Source organism: Podarcis muralis, chromosome 13 (assembly GCF_964188315.1).
Source record: "Podarcis muralis chromosome 13, rPodMur119.hap1.1, whole genome shotgun sequence".
Classification (NCBI taxonomy): domain Eukaryota; kingdom Metazoa; phylum Chordata; class Lepidosauria; order Squamata; family Lacertidae; genus Podarcis; species Podarcis muralis.
In genome coordinates, this window is record NC_135667.1 from 35716030 (window position 1) to 35732435 (window position 16406).

Here is a 16406-nt window from a genome sequence, read left to right on the forward strand (position 1 = left end):
CACCCAGAAGTTGTTGTTTTTTTGTCCCTCTAGTTGCTCAAAAACGTAAGGAAGGCAGCTAGAAGGAGCTTGCAGTTACAGGCACTGCCAGCCGTTATTTCATGAAGACTTGAAGGCAGCCATTTCAGGAAGTCCTGAAATGAAGTTCTGCCATTTTCATGGCAACACTGCAAGCTGAACTTCAATCAAAGACGGGGCACTGCGAGGAGAAAGCTGGATTTTGCCATCCTTGAATTTTCATCCAAGAGAGTGTGAGATTCAGGAAAAGGAAGCAGTTACTTACAGCAGCGCCTTTAGGTCCAGGGAATCCCATGACACCAGCTTGACCTCTTGCACCAGGTGGACCTGCAGGTCCGGGGCGGCCATCTTGACCAGCGGGGCCCTATTAGGAGACAAAAAAGCCCGTAAGTTTGTGTGTGTGTTTTTAAAAGAACAATTCCTTTCTGAGCAAAGTAAAAAAAATGAAGCATGCCATCCTGTTGCTACTCACAGTGGGTCCAGTCTTGCCATCGGGGCCAGGACTTCCAGGGCTACCAGTCAGACCCTACAGGGGGGAGGGAAAAGGAAGGAGAGTTAGGAAACATCCTTTGGTCAATAACAAAGAGGGTTTGTGACCTAGAAAGGGTAAGGTAGGATTGCTCTGTCTTTGCCATCCCATTCAGCACAGTCACTCCTAAATGCTTTACAACCCCTGTTTTGACAACATCTGTTTGTCATAGGAACCCCTTATTGTGCATCTCTTTTGTGAACGATTCCCAGTTCTCCTAAATGCTTCTTTACAGCTTTTGCGAACCCCTTCTGGAACCGTTTGCCCTCGCCCTTCCCTTAAATAGTCTCCAGCTGTACAGAATATCTGAGTAGCTAATAAATCCAATGTGTCCCTTGCAGTTGGTGTTTTTTTCATAAGGGGGCAGGGGAAGACTTTTGTTTTGTTTCCAAAAGAATTCTAGGGATTGCTGGTTTCTCTTAAATCAGTTCCAGTTCGAGTCCTGCTTCTGGTTTTGTTTTATTTCATATTAACTGGTGCATGTTTTTTTTCCCCAAAATCCGATTTTAATTTTGTTCTAAGTTGCCCTGAGCTCATGGGAGAAAGTGGTAGATCGATGCATTAGATAGATGGGAGTAATGATCCCCTTTGCATCTTGAAGTGGGGCCTAGAAGGCAGGGTTCAAATCACTGAGCAAGGAAGGATTTGAGAGCTTGTGTGACCCAGTAAGAAGGGTTTTTCAGCTTGGCTAATAAGCCCCCTAGTTCAATTTACAGTGCTGTATTTCATTTTCTAGTCACTTCTTTCTAGGGTTGCACTGAATGTTTGCCTCTGGATATGTTATTGGCAAAAATGGGGTGTTCAGGCAGGCTGAATTTCCCCCTAAAAACTCCTTGCATTTACTTTGATGGTGCTGTTGGCAGCTATTGCTTCCCCACATTGCTGCTATTTCTTTAAGGGCTTCTTCTCCTTCCAGAAATGACCCTCACCAATCAAGGATCACATAGGGAGCTACAAGGTGCCACGATGCTATCCATTACCCTAATTCTAACTGGGCAAATTCTTACCCTTATCCCATCATGGCTCTTCCGTAAAAAAAAACAGCCCAAAGAGGACACCAAAACCTGTTGCCAAAAGTCTTCCTCCTTTCAATTCGCTTATGCATTTCTCAGCCTCATTTTCCCGTCTGCAAAATGGGACCATTGCAGACTTTCCTTTGCCAGGGTGGTCTTTCAAATTTTAGCAGCGCCCTGTGCAAGGCCACAATTTGGTGCCCCCGTCTCTCGCCTTCCTTTCTGCTCAATTCACTATGCCATATTTGCGACACTCCGCAACGCCCCCAGGCTCAGCGCCCAGTGCGGCAGAACCCGTCGTGCTGCCCGAAATCTGCCTCTGCCCCTTACCAAGTTGTTAGGATGGATGTGACAGGGAGTGCAAAGTCCTTTGCATACTTCAAAGCCCTATTGTTATTTTCTAGGTGCAATTACTATAAGGGGAGCTTGTGATTTCCTAACACGGTTTGTTTTTCCTCTCTAGGGCATGGGAGCTTCTGGCAGAAGGCACCTCATTCCCCACTGCCCCGGGCCTAACAGGAAAGCGTATGGCCAGACCGCCTTTGCAATTCTGCCAGATCTCTTGCAGTTCACTCACCTTGGCTCCAGGGAGACCAGGCTCACCAGGGCGTCCAGATTCGCCAGTATTTCCTTTGGGGCCAGCAGGGCCGGGAGAGCCACGCTCACCAGGTGGGCCCTGGAAGAGGAAAAGCAGTCAAGTTATCCCATTTAGCACTGCAGGTGAATGCCAACATTGTTTCATCTTCTTCTGGTTCAGAAGGCTGTTGTGTGATATCAGAGCTCAATCTAAGATTCACAGAATTGTAGACCTCGAGGGCCATCTAGTCCAACCCCTTTGCAATGAACACGCGGTCTCCCCTCCAGTTTGAAACCATACCAGACCCTGCTTAGCTTTGCAAGTGTGCTAGCAGTTTTATTGCTGCACCACTAGGAGGACAGCAAGGGAAGGAGACCAACACCAGGCTGCCTGATTCTGTGTGGATGGCTTAATCTTCATGGACAGAAAAAATAAGATATGAGCCATAAAAAAGCCCCCCAAACCCCCCAATATGAGCAATAACTACTGGGGCTCTGGTTCTCCTTTAGCCAGATGTGCATATGTGAGTGGTTTGAGGTTATGCTGGAGAATTCCAGAATGTGAGAATGGGGTAAAGTGTGGTATATAATAATGAAATGTTGCTGGGGTGGAAAGGGCAAAGGATTGGGGTGGGGGTGGGGGGTGGGACTAAAGCTGGCTTCCAGACAAGATCGGGTGCCTTTAAAAAAAAGAATAGAAAAAAGCTAAAGAAAGGCCCTGGGACTGTTGTTAAGCAAGAGCTGGGAGCAATGACCATTCATCTGGGGGCTTGAGGATGAGGCTGCAGTGTCTTCAAAAGGGATGGCGTGTGATGCTCTCAGATGATTAGGCAACCCCTGCTGGCCCCTATAAATTTCCACAAGGCTACCCAGCTCCTTCAGGGAGTTTTGGAGGGAGGTGGAGAGCAGATTCACTCAGTGCAAAGGAGCTCCTTAGCTTTCTATATTTGCTGGACAATTAAACTTCCATCTTAGAGATCTGGGCGCATGCCTGCCACAAACTTATTCAGCAGGAGCTTGGCCAAGTTCCCATTCAGCATCCACCTCTAAAATGGGAGTGGTATGAAGTTAATTAGAGCTGGAAGCTTTACTTTTAATTTTTTTTTAAAAAAAGAAAATTGCTATTCCCGATGTTTTTTACTTTCACTAGCCCTACTATCAGCATTGGCAGGGCAGGAAAGAAATGAAAGAAATTGAAAGAAATTGAGAACTAGTCATGTTTTGATAGCATTAGAACATGTGCAAAGTGCCGTTTCTCAATGTTGTGAAAATCTGCTCAGGCCACCTGAGATTAAGGGGAGTTCCAAAGAAGAGGACTTTCTTTCCATCACCCATTTAACTCCTTTAAACTATTCCTAATGTAGGTAACGGCTAGCAAAAATAAAATAATATCCAGTAGCATTTAAGATTGCTCCAGGCTCCTTTCTACTAAGAGAACATGCCATCTCTCACTGGTTTGACTGTCTCTGCCTTGACCCACATTCCCAGAGCCTTATCTGAGGCTTCCCACCTCAGCCCATTGGAGTGATGCCAATGGATGGAGAGGCCATTATTTTTATACCTTTTGTTCTGTAGAGAAGGAAGTGACAGCGTGAGACTAGAACCTACCTTGGGACCAGCAATGCCATCAGATCCGGGGAAACCACGGCTTCCGGGAGCACCCTGCGAATGGTAAGGAGGAGAACAGGTTAATGTCATATACACAGCACTGGGCTCTCCCATCAAAGTGGACAGGGAAAATAAACATTGATTGGCCAGAAAGGACCAAAAATACAAATCCCACAAGGCAGAATCACATGCAGATCAAAGAAAGTAAATTCAGATTCAGGATAATCTCGAGAATCTCAGAATCCTAGTTTAGGGACCAGGCTGAAGACGGGACCCCACACCTGCCAACCCCATCTCAAAGCAGCAAGACACAACCCACAAATAGAGATCAGGGAATGAAAAGGTGTGCAAAGAGTTGCAGGTAACTCAAGCGAAAGTACCGGATGGCATATTATAAGAGGGAGCAAAGAAACAAAAGTAAACAAGGAAAACTGTCTAAGTGAGAGGGAAGTTTGGATTTGATCAAATGTTTGAAGTTCAAAACACAACTGATGGCCTGGCTATATTGCAGCGGTCTTTTGACCTCAAAGGTCTCAGTTGTTTTTTATTCCTCTGTATGAAATCAATTCTCGTGGGACTGCCCTGGGATTTCAACTTGAGGACAGAAAAGAATGACGGTGTTTCTTTTTCTAAATTCAGCCGTGGATGATTCTTAAGGCAGTGAAAAGGACAGCGATGTTCTGCCCACCTCTGGGCCTAGACAGTGCTTCCTCGTGGGTTTAAAACACTCCACGGTGAACACATCGTACCAATTGGGCTCACATCTTAGACACCTTAAGAGGCAGCTCCTAATAAGTGGCCAAGGTATCTGCAGATTCAATTTTCTTTGAAGTGCTGCAGCGCACTCTATTTTTGCAACAGCTTTTCCCTGCAGAATAGCTCTCCTCTGACTCACAGAGGCTTCTCGAGGCTGCCTTTCCAGACTGCTTTGCTTTCATTTGTAATTTGACCCAGCAATTCCTAACTAATCTAATAATGTACTGTGAGTATATTAGACAGATACATGGTCCGTGCACAAATTAGTCTGCTTGCTAAGAGGGTGTGATCTTGCTGCCCACAGTTCAGGAGAGACTAGCTTTGGTTCGGGAGGGCAGTAATATGGAGAACAATGTTGGTACGTACACGTTCACCAGCAGGTCCAGGCAAGCCAGCGGGTCCAGGCTCACCACGAGATCCTCTCTTGCCTTCCTCACCAGGTGGACCAGGGGGACCTTGGACACCAGCGGGGCCCTGGAAGATAAAAGGAAGGAGAGGCAAGCGTTAACACAAGTGAAAATGAAGCAAGAATAGATGCACCATTTTAGAAATACATCCCAGACGAGAGGAATACTTACGGGTTCGCCTTTAGAGCCAGTATCTCCTTTGTTTCCGGGAGCGCCAGGTTCACCCTAAACGTATTAGGAAGAGACAGAAAACAACATGATCACAAATCTCGTTCAGCACAAGGAAGGCAAGAATGAATCCTTTTTTCTACGAGAGAACAAGGGGATGTGGCTTCTCTGAGATGGCTTTCGACATGCATCTGTTATCAAGACTTAGAATTGCAGAGTTGGAAGGGACCCTGAGGATCGTCTAGTCCAACCCCCTGCAATGCAGTTGTCCCGTACAGGGATCGAACCTGCAGCCTTGGAGTTATCAGCACCATGATGCAACCAGCTGAGCTATCCAGGCTGACAATCCACAGAGGAAGAGATTTGAGAAGATGCTGATGCATGTGATTATGGGCTTGGGCCCTGAATAGAAGGGACAGTTTAGAGCAAACATGGCCCTCCAGATGTTTTTGGGACTACAATTCCCATCATCCCTGACCACTGGTCCTGTTAGCTAGGGATGATGGGAGTTGTAGTCCCAAAACATCTGGAGCGCCAAGTCTGGCCATGCCTGGTTTATAGGAAGCAGAGTCAAGGAAAGGGAACTTGAGAATGTAATCCTGAACATGCAACTTGATGTAAACCTCCACCATATGAGAGTTAACAGTGGGGTTTGGTAGAAGGAGCGCCCTGCTAAATAATCTTGGATACTGCTACCCTTAAAAAAGAGATTTGCACACCATCGCCTACCATTTTGATACCTTTATCCTACCTGCTACACAAATCTAGCTGCTCTGGAATACTGTCATTTTCAGAATTTTAAAACCCAGTGTATTATATGATGCCAAGGCAGGAAAGCTGATATTATTGGTAGTATTGGAGGTCATGGCTTGAAAAAGACTAAGAAACAGTGCTTTAGCTATTAAACAAGCACATTCGGAGAGGATATGCAGAGGGCGGTATTTCCTGAATTAATTATGTTATGGTAGGTTCCTCCTTGCGTTCTCTCAGTTAGGCTAAAGAAGTCTGGGTTTCCTGGATAACCCACCCAGATGCCTCTATTTCTAATTTCTTCAAAGACCTATGAAGGCAGGCACAACTTAAATGACGAGCCAAAAGGTGAGGGGAGATCAGGTGAGACTTACGCTGTTACCCTTGGGACCAGGAGCGCCGCTGGGACCCTGAGGTCCAGCTGGGCCACGAGGACCGGGGAAGCCGGGGGCGCCAGAAGCTCCAGGAGCACCCTAGGAGAAAAGAGCAACACTGGTGAAGCAACTGGGAAAGGAAGGCATTGGAGAAGACAAGAAAAGCGATGGGAGGGTACTTACAGTTGCACCTTTGGCACCAGGTTGACCATCAGAACCGGGGTTGCCCTAAAGCAGAGGAGAAGGAGGAGAGAAGAGTCATTATGATGATGCTCCTTAGAAAGTCCCGAAGCGCATTCGACAAAAGCCAAAAATCGGCCAGTAGCGCAGCTTACAGAAGGACCAGCAGCGCCAGCGGGACCAGCGGGACCAGGTTCACCACGAGCACCTTGTGGGCCTTCACTACCACGAGCACCTTGGGGACCGGTTTCACCCTGTGCAATAAGAGAAAGAAGAACAAGGGACATAAGCACTCTTCCACAGGTATGGTGGCAGTGTCTCCCTGTCAAACTACACCATCCCACACCCAGCCCTTCTGAAGCTTCACAGTTTTGTCTCGTTGGATCAGTACTACAATGCCTCAGGCCTCCCTTTGCCACCCTGTCCCTCAGAAATCAAGAGGTTTGAGGCCTGCCACCTGAAGAACACTACTTGGTCCTTTTGAGGCGGGCTGTTGCTACAGCTTCTTAGGGGTCTACCACTAAGTGCTTATGCTGCAGGAACTTGGCAGTCACCAGTCCTTTACAGACTTCCATCTTGGTGCTCTGGGAACACCTGAACCCTATAGGCCACTCTGGAGGTTGAGCAATGCGGTGGCTTCCTTCCCAGACCAACATTGCTTGTTGTGTGTGAAAGAGACGCTGGAACGGGAAGCAACATTGCGAGCACCTCTCAAGTAGCCTCTAAGCTTCAGACATTGCTGGGTAGGATGAAAAGCTGACACTCATGGAATTTAAGAACTGGGCCCATGTAGATGTGTCAACCTCCATTCTTGAATGAAGAGCTATAAGGGATTCTCAGCCTTCTAGACAGAATACAGAGACTCAGAGGGAGGAGGGCCTTTCAAACATTATGAGGGCCATGGCTTTTCAGAAATAGCCTGTGATCTTTCCCACAGAAGACTAAGGTGCTTGTAGCTGGTTTGGTAAGAAATAGTTCATCTAGAGCTGGTGCTACAGAGCTTTTCATCTAAGAAGGGGAAGTGGAAGACTGTCTCTCCCCTCCCCCCTTTTAAAAATATTATTATTATTATTAACAATAGACTGAGAAATCAAGAAGACCAGTGGGATCTGCAACAAAATGTTGCAGTCTGTCCACAATTCCAGATACTCCATTCTACTTCATCACCTGCCCAGATTTCAGTTCTTCACACTCCAACAGTTTGTTAGCATTCTGTGCCGAATCTGCACAGTCATTATTGGTTGGTATTTTAATTTTTTTTAATTTTTACCTATAAGAATTCCCCCCTAAATATTTTTGTACACCTGCAAACACTGGGATTCTCCAGATACCTCCCTCTTATGCACTGATGGTGCAATGTTGGCTTGCATGAGAACTGGCACCTGAGATATTGATAGAGTCTAAACCCAACAATTTTTGATGTTCCTGATACAAAACAATTGCTTCTGAGCATCAGTGTCGTCCGGTGTCTTTACCTTAGGGCCAGCGGCACCAGGGAAGCCAGGGGGACCAGCTGGACCAGTGGGGCCCTGAAAGAAAGAAAGAAATGGCAATTATAGCATTTTCCTTAGAGTCCCAAATTAGCAACCTCTTAACATTGGCCAACTCCACCCCAGCAATGGCCAGAGGTTTGGTCTGTGATTTAAAATGTCAGGGAAAGGGAAACAAGAGTCAAGACCTTCCATCCCATGGCTGGTTTAATTACAGAGTGTTGTCCTGCAAATTCCCATTTAGGATACGGAGTCTGGCAACGGCCAGTGTTTGTCTGGCAGGACAAACCCTCTCCACAGGAAAATAATCACCACTTGAGCAGAGAAGAAACTGCAGGTTGCAGGAATACTTACTGGGGGGCCAGCAGCACCGGGGGAACCATCATTACCACGAGCACCCTGTGGTGAACAAGAGGGGAAGGAAGGCGTTTCAGTTACTGCCACCTCTCCAGGCCACACCAGACCTGGAGGATGCTACACCAAGGATGCCTTGGTACCAGTTGCATCTAGCCCCACAATATGTCCCTCAAGACAAAGCAGTGTACTTACAGCAGGGCCAGAAGGTCCAGGGCGGCCTCTCTCACCGGGAAGACCACGTGGGCCCTAGGCATAAGGAGAAATAAGTTTAGTTTAGGGGAAGGTAGCTATGATCCATGCCCTGTTACCATCCACCAAACCTTTCATTAGCCATTCATTAGCATCTACCATTTCTAATGCCTCTACTGGTGTTAAGGGGTTCCTTCATTCCCCAGGGAGCCATAAAGTGAGAACAAAGACTTTGTATATGCCAGCATGCCTTGCTTCTTCGTGTCTTTGCTTCATACCTCTCAAGTGCCCTCAGCTTAAAATTGTTTTTTTTTAATCTACCCCCTCATTTCTTGATGCAATCCCCTCTGATTCATTATGTGCTCTTGCTCTCCTGGATCTGGCTGCAACTATACGCAAAAGGATGATAAATGCCACCGTGGAATCCTTTAGACCAAGCAAAAGAGCCTTTGCTCTGTAGTTTTCGCCACCCGGGTGCTACAAACACCCATGACGTCTGCCCTGCTGTCTGAAATCTCACACCAACATAGTTCTCTGCAAAGTAGAGGTGAGGAACTCACAGCCCTCCAAAAGTTGCTGAGCCACACTTCCCACCCTTCCTGACGAAATGGCCATGGTGACTGGGACTGATGGGAGCTAGAATCCAACCACATCAGGAGGGTACCTCGGTTTCCCCAACCCTGCTATGAAATAATGCTTCATCTCGCTGGATCTTTCTCGTTGTGTTCTTTTATCTCAAAACGCTCCTGTCCCTCATGTAGGTTGCTACTGCCATACTCAGATGGAACTATTGTGTTGTCCTTTGGGGTTACTGCATGTTAACCATCACATGGAACTAGTTCACCTGAAGGGTTTTCATGAACAACATATGAAAGGAAGCATACTGAACTTGGACGCCTTCATACAAATTATTTCCACTTGATTCTCCACAAAGCATGAATCAAATCCATCCTCAGAACACAAAGGATGTAAGGTGTGTTCACAGTAGGCAGAAACCAAACAGAGATACCTGATATTGAATCGGACCATGGGTCTACCTAGCTCAACATTGTCTATGGGATTGCAAGAGGCTCCTGAGGATCACAGACAGAGCTTTTGCCCATCATCTGTTCCTTGTTCCTTTTAAGAGGCTAGGGATTGATCCTGGGACATTCAGGGACACAAAGCATGCACTCTCCCAACGAGTAAGTCCTCTTACTTCCCCCCTTTTGGTTACTAGGCATTTTCCTTTCATCATCATCATCCTTTCACCTGAACAAATCAATTTCTGCTAATACCCTGCCTATGCTTGTAAGATTTGGAAAGATTGTCTACCCATCAAAGCAAAGGGCAGAAGAATAATGATACTCACAACTTGTCCAGGAGCACCATTCTCACCAGGGCTACCAGGCTCGCCCTGAAAGAGGAAACAGAGCAGACGTCAACACCCTGTTGCTGAAACATGAGAGGATAGAATTAGGTATAAACGGAAGGGGGCACATACTTAAAAGTGGACACTCACCTTGGGGCCAGCTGGACCAGCATCACCTTTAGCACCATCAAGACCGCTGAAACCCTAAAGTAGTGGGATGAAGGAATGGATGGAAAAGAAGAAAAGGGAACATTAAAATTCAAGTAGTTGAGTATAAAAAAAGGCAATGGGGTGCCTTAATTCTACATTTGGAAGGTTAGCAGCTCCTCATTTTACTGTTCAACTGAAAAGACTACAGGTTCCATATTGGCAACCATGCAAAAGCTGAAGAGGCCTGGGTGGAAGACCACCTTGGAACCAAGGATATGAATATACAAGATAATAATATAATGGTCAACTAGAAACACCTGAGTAGACATTTTTAAAGGTTCGTTTCATGCTCTTCTCAGCTTGGACCTTGGCTACCTTCTAAGATAAATAGTTCTAGGTGGGGCTTCACCCCAAGGTTTATGTGACCACATTGCTATTGTCACCTTCATGGCAGGCATTATCTAGTGAAGGTGCCATGATGGCAATGGCAGATGCTGCTTGTATTGTGATGGCTGTAAACTTTAAAAGCTCCAGAGGGATGCATGTCTACTCCTAAGTAAATAATCTAGCCAGGGGACATTCTGAATTGCAAGATCTCTGAATTTTCTTGGTCATTGAGCTATCGGAGCACACTTACTCTGTGTCCCTTCATGCCTGGAAGGCCAGCTGTTCCGGGAAGACCACGGGCACCCTGAAGCAAGAGAACAAAAAGTTATTTAGGAGTCAGAGAAGAAGAAGAAAACGTGTCTCACCTTTCTCGCCTTCTTTAGGCAAGTGGGTGGGACCTCTTCACACCAATAGCTGGTTTATGATTAGGACATACCTAATGTGCTTTTCATCAATAGCAACAACACTGTAGGACTCAGTTTAAAAGGATTAAGAAGTGCCGTTAAGGCAGATGGTGGCATATTTACTGCTAGTTTTGTGCTATGTCCTCACATCTCCTTGAACATCCTAGTTCTCCGTACAGCTGGGACCACCCATCAAGAGCTCAAAATTTCCAATCTAGGAAGGAGTCTGTCAGTGATCACCCTGTCTAGTGGGCAGAGTGGATGTGTTCAAATGTGGGCTCCAAAATCTCACCCAGCCATCTTGAGGCCTTAGGCGCATAAACTGTTTCACAGTCAAACCTAACCACCTTGCAAAATTGCCGGGAAGGTGAACTGAAGTAGGGATGCATTGCAATACAGCATTTGGGGTGGGAATAGGTTGTATGTCACCCTTCGCCAACCCCATGTCCTACAGGTGCTGCCGGATTCCAAATCCCATCAGCCCCAGACGCCATCATGGCCAGTCGTGAGGGGTGACAAGAGTTGTAGTCCAAAATATCTGGAGATTGGAGACGGCTGTAGGGCGGGTTTATAAATGAACCATCCCTCTGTACCGAAGCAGGAATCGAAAAACTTAAGCTGCTTCTTGCTAATACGATCGCCGAATCTGCTCTTTCAGGCCGCCAATGTAAGACATTGCATCACTTTCCCTAAACAACAGGTTGTAATCTCAAGGCTCCAGGGATGCCAGGACAAGGAGCAGCTCTTCCTAAAAAGACAGGTGCTTGACAGCCACCCCATGATGAGAGACATCTTACCTGTGGACCTTGGGCACCACGCTCGCCAGGACGGCCAGGTTTTCCAGCTTCACCCTTGGAGAAAGAAGAGGAGACAGGGTCTAAGCCAATGCTCAAGAAACAGCGCACTACGCGAGGATGAAAGACCATTGGTTGGGGAACTGTGTTTGTAAAAGGGACTTTGACCTCGCATTAAGGTTTGCAACCAAATGGCCCTGTAACGTCAACAGGTGTTCCTTAAGGATTGGTGCTTCTGCTCAGCAGAAAGGGAGAAGCCAGAGAAAGTGGTAAGGGGCAAGGATGGATAAGGCCCAGCATTGACAAACTGTGGGAGTCTCCCATCAAGTGCTGGTTTGGTGGGCTGCTTAGGAGTTCAAGTCACTGATTGCAGACGGGGCTTTTTTATTTTTACACTGCGAGTTTTTTAGACCTGACTCGCTTTACTTGGAAGCAAAGCAAGGCAGGTGGATAAGTCGGCCAACTCAAGTCTGTAAGTTGAGAGCAACCTCGACACTGAAGTCAGTGATTTGTGTGGGCACACTCCGTCTTTGGATAATTGGAAAGAAGAAGTTTCCGGGGGACCCCCCCCCCCGCCACTTCGAAAAAAGACATAAGTCACTCACATCATCTCCATTCTTTCCAGGTGGGCCAGCTGGACCACGGGGACCCATTGGACCCTAGAGTTTGAGAAGAAATAGATGCATTAAAATCGTCCCTGCTCCTATTTATAAGCCGGTTGAATTTTTCAAAAGTGGGCCAAAGAATCCCCAGTACGGAAACCTGCCTACTGCATTCGACGTTCAAAAGCTCCCCCAAGTGGTGGAAAAAGAGAACTCCGAGGAACAGACTCCAAGGAGGCCGTTCAGCTTCGCTGTAATAATGCATGCCAGAGATACGAGAAATAGTTCAGATGGTACTCACAGCAGCACCAGGCTCTCCAGGTTCACCAGGGGGACCTTGGAAACCTTGGGGACCCTGGAAGATAAATCAGAGCATCTATGTTAGATGGAAGGCCATGACCTACTGCACCCCTATTTGTTTTGGGTAGACCATGATGGACCACCTGAGTTTGGTCAGCCCTGAGTGCCCCCTTCCTTTCATCTCCACCTCCATGACTTCTGCTCTCCTGGCCTGAAGCAACTTCCTCTTCCCTTGGAACCTGGACCCCTCTTGGCCTGCTACAAAGCATCTCTTCTTGAACCACCTTTGTCCTATTCTGGCCTACATCCCAGTTTGCCCAACATAGATGCATAAGCTTCCCAGTAAAGGTCAGCTGGAGCCAAAGCTCACCAGTGCTGGGAGCTCAACAAAGAAATAGAAACAAGTGCCACTGTGCATGGGCAGAGTGTTCTACAGAACATCTAGATTCTTCATGTATCTTGGACTGGAGTTCAGGACACCTACATCTCCAGCGCACACACACCCTCTCTCTTGTTCAAAGAGGCAAGCGATACATTACTTTGGTTCCTTTGCCTGACTTCATTGCACACTGTTGGTCTACCCACTTTAAGAAGGAATAGTGTCAATAAGTAACCACCTCACACATCAGTGTGGAAATGGTTATGTATTCCATGCCCCTTCTCTCATCTCTCCAGAGATTCTGTGAATGCCTGTGAACATCCAGGCCTATGGAGTAGGCCTCTCAAGAGAGGACCTTATTTCTTCTGTGCAAAGAGAAAAGAAATCTGCTACCAAAGCAATCTCCTATTCTGTGCCAAGGATAAGTAAATTCTGTGACTCCAGAATTTATACAAATGAAGATTTGCATATAGCCTGCATTATTATTATTATTTTCTGGAAAGAGACAAAGATGGCACAAAATCCTTGCTCTCCAAAGCACTAGAAACCCCACTAGCCCCCATTCCCCCAACCAAAGGAAGGAATAGGACCAAAGGAAAGAACTGGGGATTTCTGGATGGTGAATCAGAAAGTACTGAGGTCCGTACATTTACAATGCACCTCTCTCATCTGAAATCCCAAATGCACAACCCCTTGCCTAAAATGTATTGAGAATTTGTTATTAAGATGGAAGCAAAGAAGTACTTACGGGAGCGCCAGGAGGACCAGGAAGACCACGGGGACCAGCTGGACCCTACAAACCAAAGTGAGAAGAATCAGTCATGTTTCCCAAGTAAATGAAATTGGAGCCATCTTGTCTTGACCCTTGTGGGTATCCATTCTCGTATTGCCTTGCTCTAACCATACATTCTTGACCTTTTCTCTTAACTAGGCCTCACTCTGACCTCCACCCACTTTTACATCATTTCCTAAATTGTTTTTCCCCCATCTCTCTTTAAACAACCATTTCGTCTCTCTTGGTCTAGTGTTCCACATTGATGTTGGGGTATGTCTGTTTTTGTAGTTGCTATATGAGTGGTCAGCGTGTTTGGATACCTCCCAGCTGAGAGGCGTTGGGCTGCCATCAGATTTAGCCTAAAGTGAAACGTAACACAAAATGGGAGGTTCCTGCAATGGAATAACTTCTGAGAAGCTATGAGAGACACTCAAAAGATTCCCGCAAGACTAATTGAATTTCTTGGTGGAATTTGCTCACCGTTAAGTCCCCTGCTCCTTTTTCAAACCCGATTAACCGGTGTATTTTAAAGAAAGCGAGTATACTAACCCACACTGCTCAGCCATAATCTCAAGCCACTGTTGCCACTAAAATGAGTTTTCATGACTAACTTGTTCCACGGGTTTCACTGGGAGCTGCGTCTAACCAACTTAGTCTGGATCTAATGTTATATAACTAGATGAATCTCAAGTTCCCTTCCAACTCTATGGTAAACACTTAGGACCATAAAAATTTATCATTGTCATGATGCTTATTATTAGTTCATGGAACCCACATTCCATGTCCCTTTTCCTCATGGAAAGAAGCAATGCTATCCCTTAGTTACTCAGCTTTATTAGTGAGATGCCTGCTCAATCAAAAAGAATAAAGTTGGAGTATCTTTGATACTTCAGTTTCTGCTATTAAGAGCTCATCAGGCAGACATCAGTTAGCAACATGTACCTCCCTACCTGTGGCCTCACCATTCTGTCCTGAGATTAAGGAACCAAGAAGGCTGAAACAGACTCCTTCATTCATACTTCTACAATCTTCCCACTTTTCTCCTTCCACACTAAGCTCAAATCCACTGAGACCGTCAACACTTACCATTGGGCCAGGAAGAGCAAGGCCACCAGATTTTTCATCATAACCGTAACCCATCTGAGGAGCCAAGTTCTGTAAGGGGAGAGGAGGAGGAGAAGGAAGAGAGAAGAGAGAACGTGTTGCTGAGGTTCTTAAAAATGCATCCTCCATGAATTGTTGGGAAAACAAAAGTTATGGAGGCAAACCCAACTTACTCCGCCGAGGCCTGGGGGGCCAGGGGGGCCTGGAGGTCCAGGGAGTCCGGGTTGGCCAGGAATGCCGTCTCTGCCTGGGGGACCAGGAAGCCCCTGAAAACAAAGAGAGCAGGAAGTCGCAGGTTAGCACCGTGGCAGCATATGGTGCTGCATGCACAAAAATGTATATGTTTCCTACAAAGGAGACACAAAACTTTCAGATTCCTGAGTATGCTACAGCTATCCATTATTAGAAGGCAATATTAGAAGACCAAAACTGGTTTGGAAATTCCTCACACACCAGCAACATTTGAAGGGGGACCTTCTATTGTCCCACTCCCAAAATATGAACCACCGTGATGCTATAGTAAAGAATGCCAAAATGGCCGGGTCTTTTTGCAACAGCTTTGGGATGTTTAGTTAAAAGCTGGTGTGAGCTGAAGAAATCCAAATGTTGTTAAAAAGAAGAAGCAAAGGGAGATTTGAATCTCCTTTCTGCAGGTTAGAGGGAGCGAGTGTTCTTTCAAACAACCTAAGTAGGCAGAATTTCTTTTGCGTATAGGAATGGAAATTTCAAAATGCCGACCAAAGTATATTTCATGACTGTCCTAGTCACACACAACTACTTGCCACCAATTTTTCTGCCATGCTTGCATATTAATTTTATTTCCTTTCCCCTTTGAACTATTATCAGCCAAAGTTTCATTACTGATACCTACCCTGTCTCCTTTAGGGCCTCGTTCCCCCTGAGGACCCTGCCAATTAGGAAGATAATAGTGATTAGCTGGTTATCAAAAAGAAAACAAAATCGATGCATCCAAATAAATGGAAGTTAGGGTTACCAAAAGATAATTTACCTCTACTCCAGTGGCTTCTGGGAGAGGTTCACTGGTTTCTTGAATACAAAAGGAAAAGGAATATTAGGAATCAGAACCATCACCCAGAATTTATCATCATCACCTGGTATCATTGCTACCCCTCCCTTGCACCCACAATGCCCTCTGGTCTATCAGAACATCCTTCCCTTAATAAACGTTGAATGAAGACCAGGCTTCTTTTCTAGGTACATTTAGAAGTTGATAGGAAATGGCAACTCCTATCAACTATGGCAACTATCAACTCCTATCAACTCTGGCAACTCCTATCCTATCAGATTGGCCCATGTAATGGGCCAATCTGAAGGACCATCCGAATTCACATCATCCAGTCTACTTGGGCAATCCTATTTGAAGTGTTGACTTTTCAAAGAAATGAAAGAAAGCCCAGTTTCTTCCCACAATGCACCAATATAGCATCAACTAAAGTTAAGATGCCTGAAAGGTCCTCTCCCAACTCTTCACTCTCTTTCCTGACTCTGCAGAATTTTCTTTGCCAAATTTCTGCAATCTCTCAAGGAAGGGGCGCAAATATTTCTATGAAACCAGCGGTTTGTTATTGACGTTTACGATGAAAACAAAATGGATGGATGGATGGATGAGCGGTTAGATAGCACATAGAGGGGTGGATACAAAGAAACAATTAAATAGGTGATGGGGCTGTACGTGGATGGATAAATGGATGGGTGATTAGATGGCTGTTGATTGGTTGATGTAA

At 46.0% G+C, this 16406-nt stretch overlaps 1 protein-coding gene across 1 annotated transcript in view; it reads right to left on the minus strand.

The window, feature by feature from the left end:
- The window catches only part of COL1A1 (collagen type I alpha 1 chain), a 46230-nt gene that overhangs the window by 26687 nt on the left and 3137 nt on the right, over positions 1 to 16406 (minus strand). The window contains exons 3-25 of the mRNA XM_028701833.2: positions 15671 to 15708; positions 15533 to 15568; positions 14835 to 14927; positions 14644 to 14712; positions 13531 to 13575; positions 12405 to 12458; positions 12107 to 12160; positions 11505 to 11558; positions 10554 to 10607; positions 9917 to 9970; positions 9767 to 9811; positions 8419 to 8472; positions 8224 to 8268; positions 7855 to 7908; positions 6535 to 6633; positions 6383 to 6427; positions 6200 to 6298; positions 5079 to 5132; positions 4867 to 4974; positions 3745 to 3798; positions 2138 to 2236; positions 491 to 544; positions 284 to 382 (exon numbers count right to left, since the gene is read on the minus strand). Of these exons, the coding sequence (XP_028557666.2) occupies positions 284 to 382; positions 491 to 544; positions 2138 to 2236; positions 3745 to 3798; positions 4867 to 4974; positions 5079 to 5132; positions 6200 to 6298; positions 6383 to 6427; positions 6535 to 6633; positions 7855 to 7908; positions 8224 to 8268; positions 8419 to 8472; positions 9767 to 9811; positions 9917 to 9970; positions 10554 to 10607; positions 11505 to 11558; positions 12107 to 12160; positions 12405 to 12458; positions 13531 to 13575; positions 14644 to 14712; positions 14835 to 14927; positions 15533 to 15568; positions 15671 to 15708 (1460 nt within the window). The remainder of the gene's footprint in view (positions 1 to 283; positions 383 to 490; positions 545 to 2137; positions 2237 to 3744; positions 3799 to 4866; positions 4975 to 5078; positions 5133 to 6199; positions 6299 to 6382; positions 6428 to 6534; positions 6634 to 7854; positions 7909 to 8223; positions 8269 to 8418; positions 8473 to 9766; positions 9812 to 9916; positions 9971 to 10553; positions 10608 to 11504; positions 11559 to 12106; positions 12161 to 12404; positions 12459 to 13530; positions 13576 to 14643; positions 14713 to 14834; positions 14928 to 15532; positions 15569 to 15670; positions 15709 to 16406) is intronic.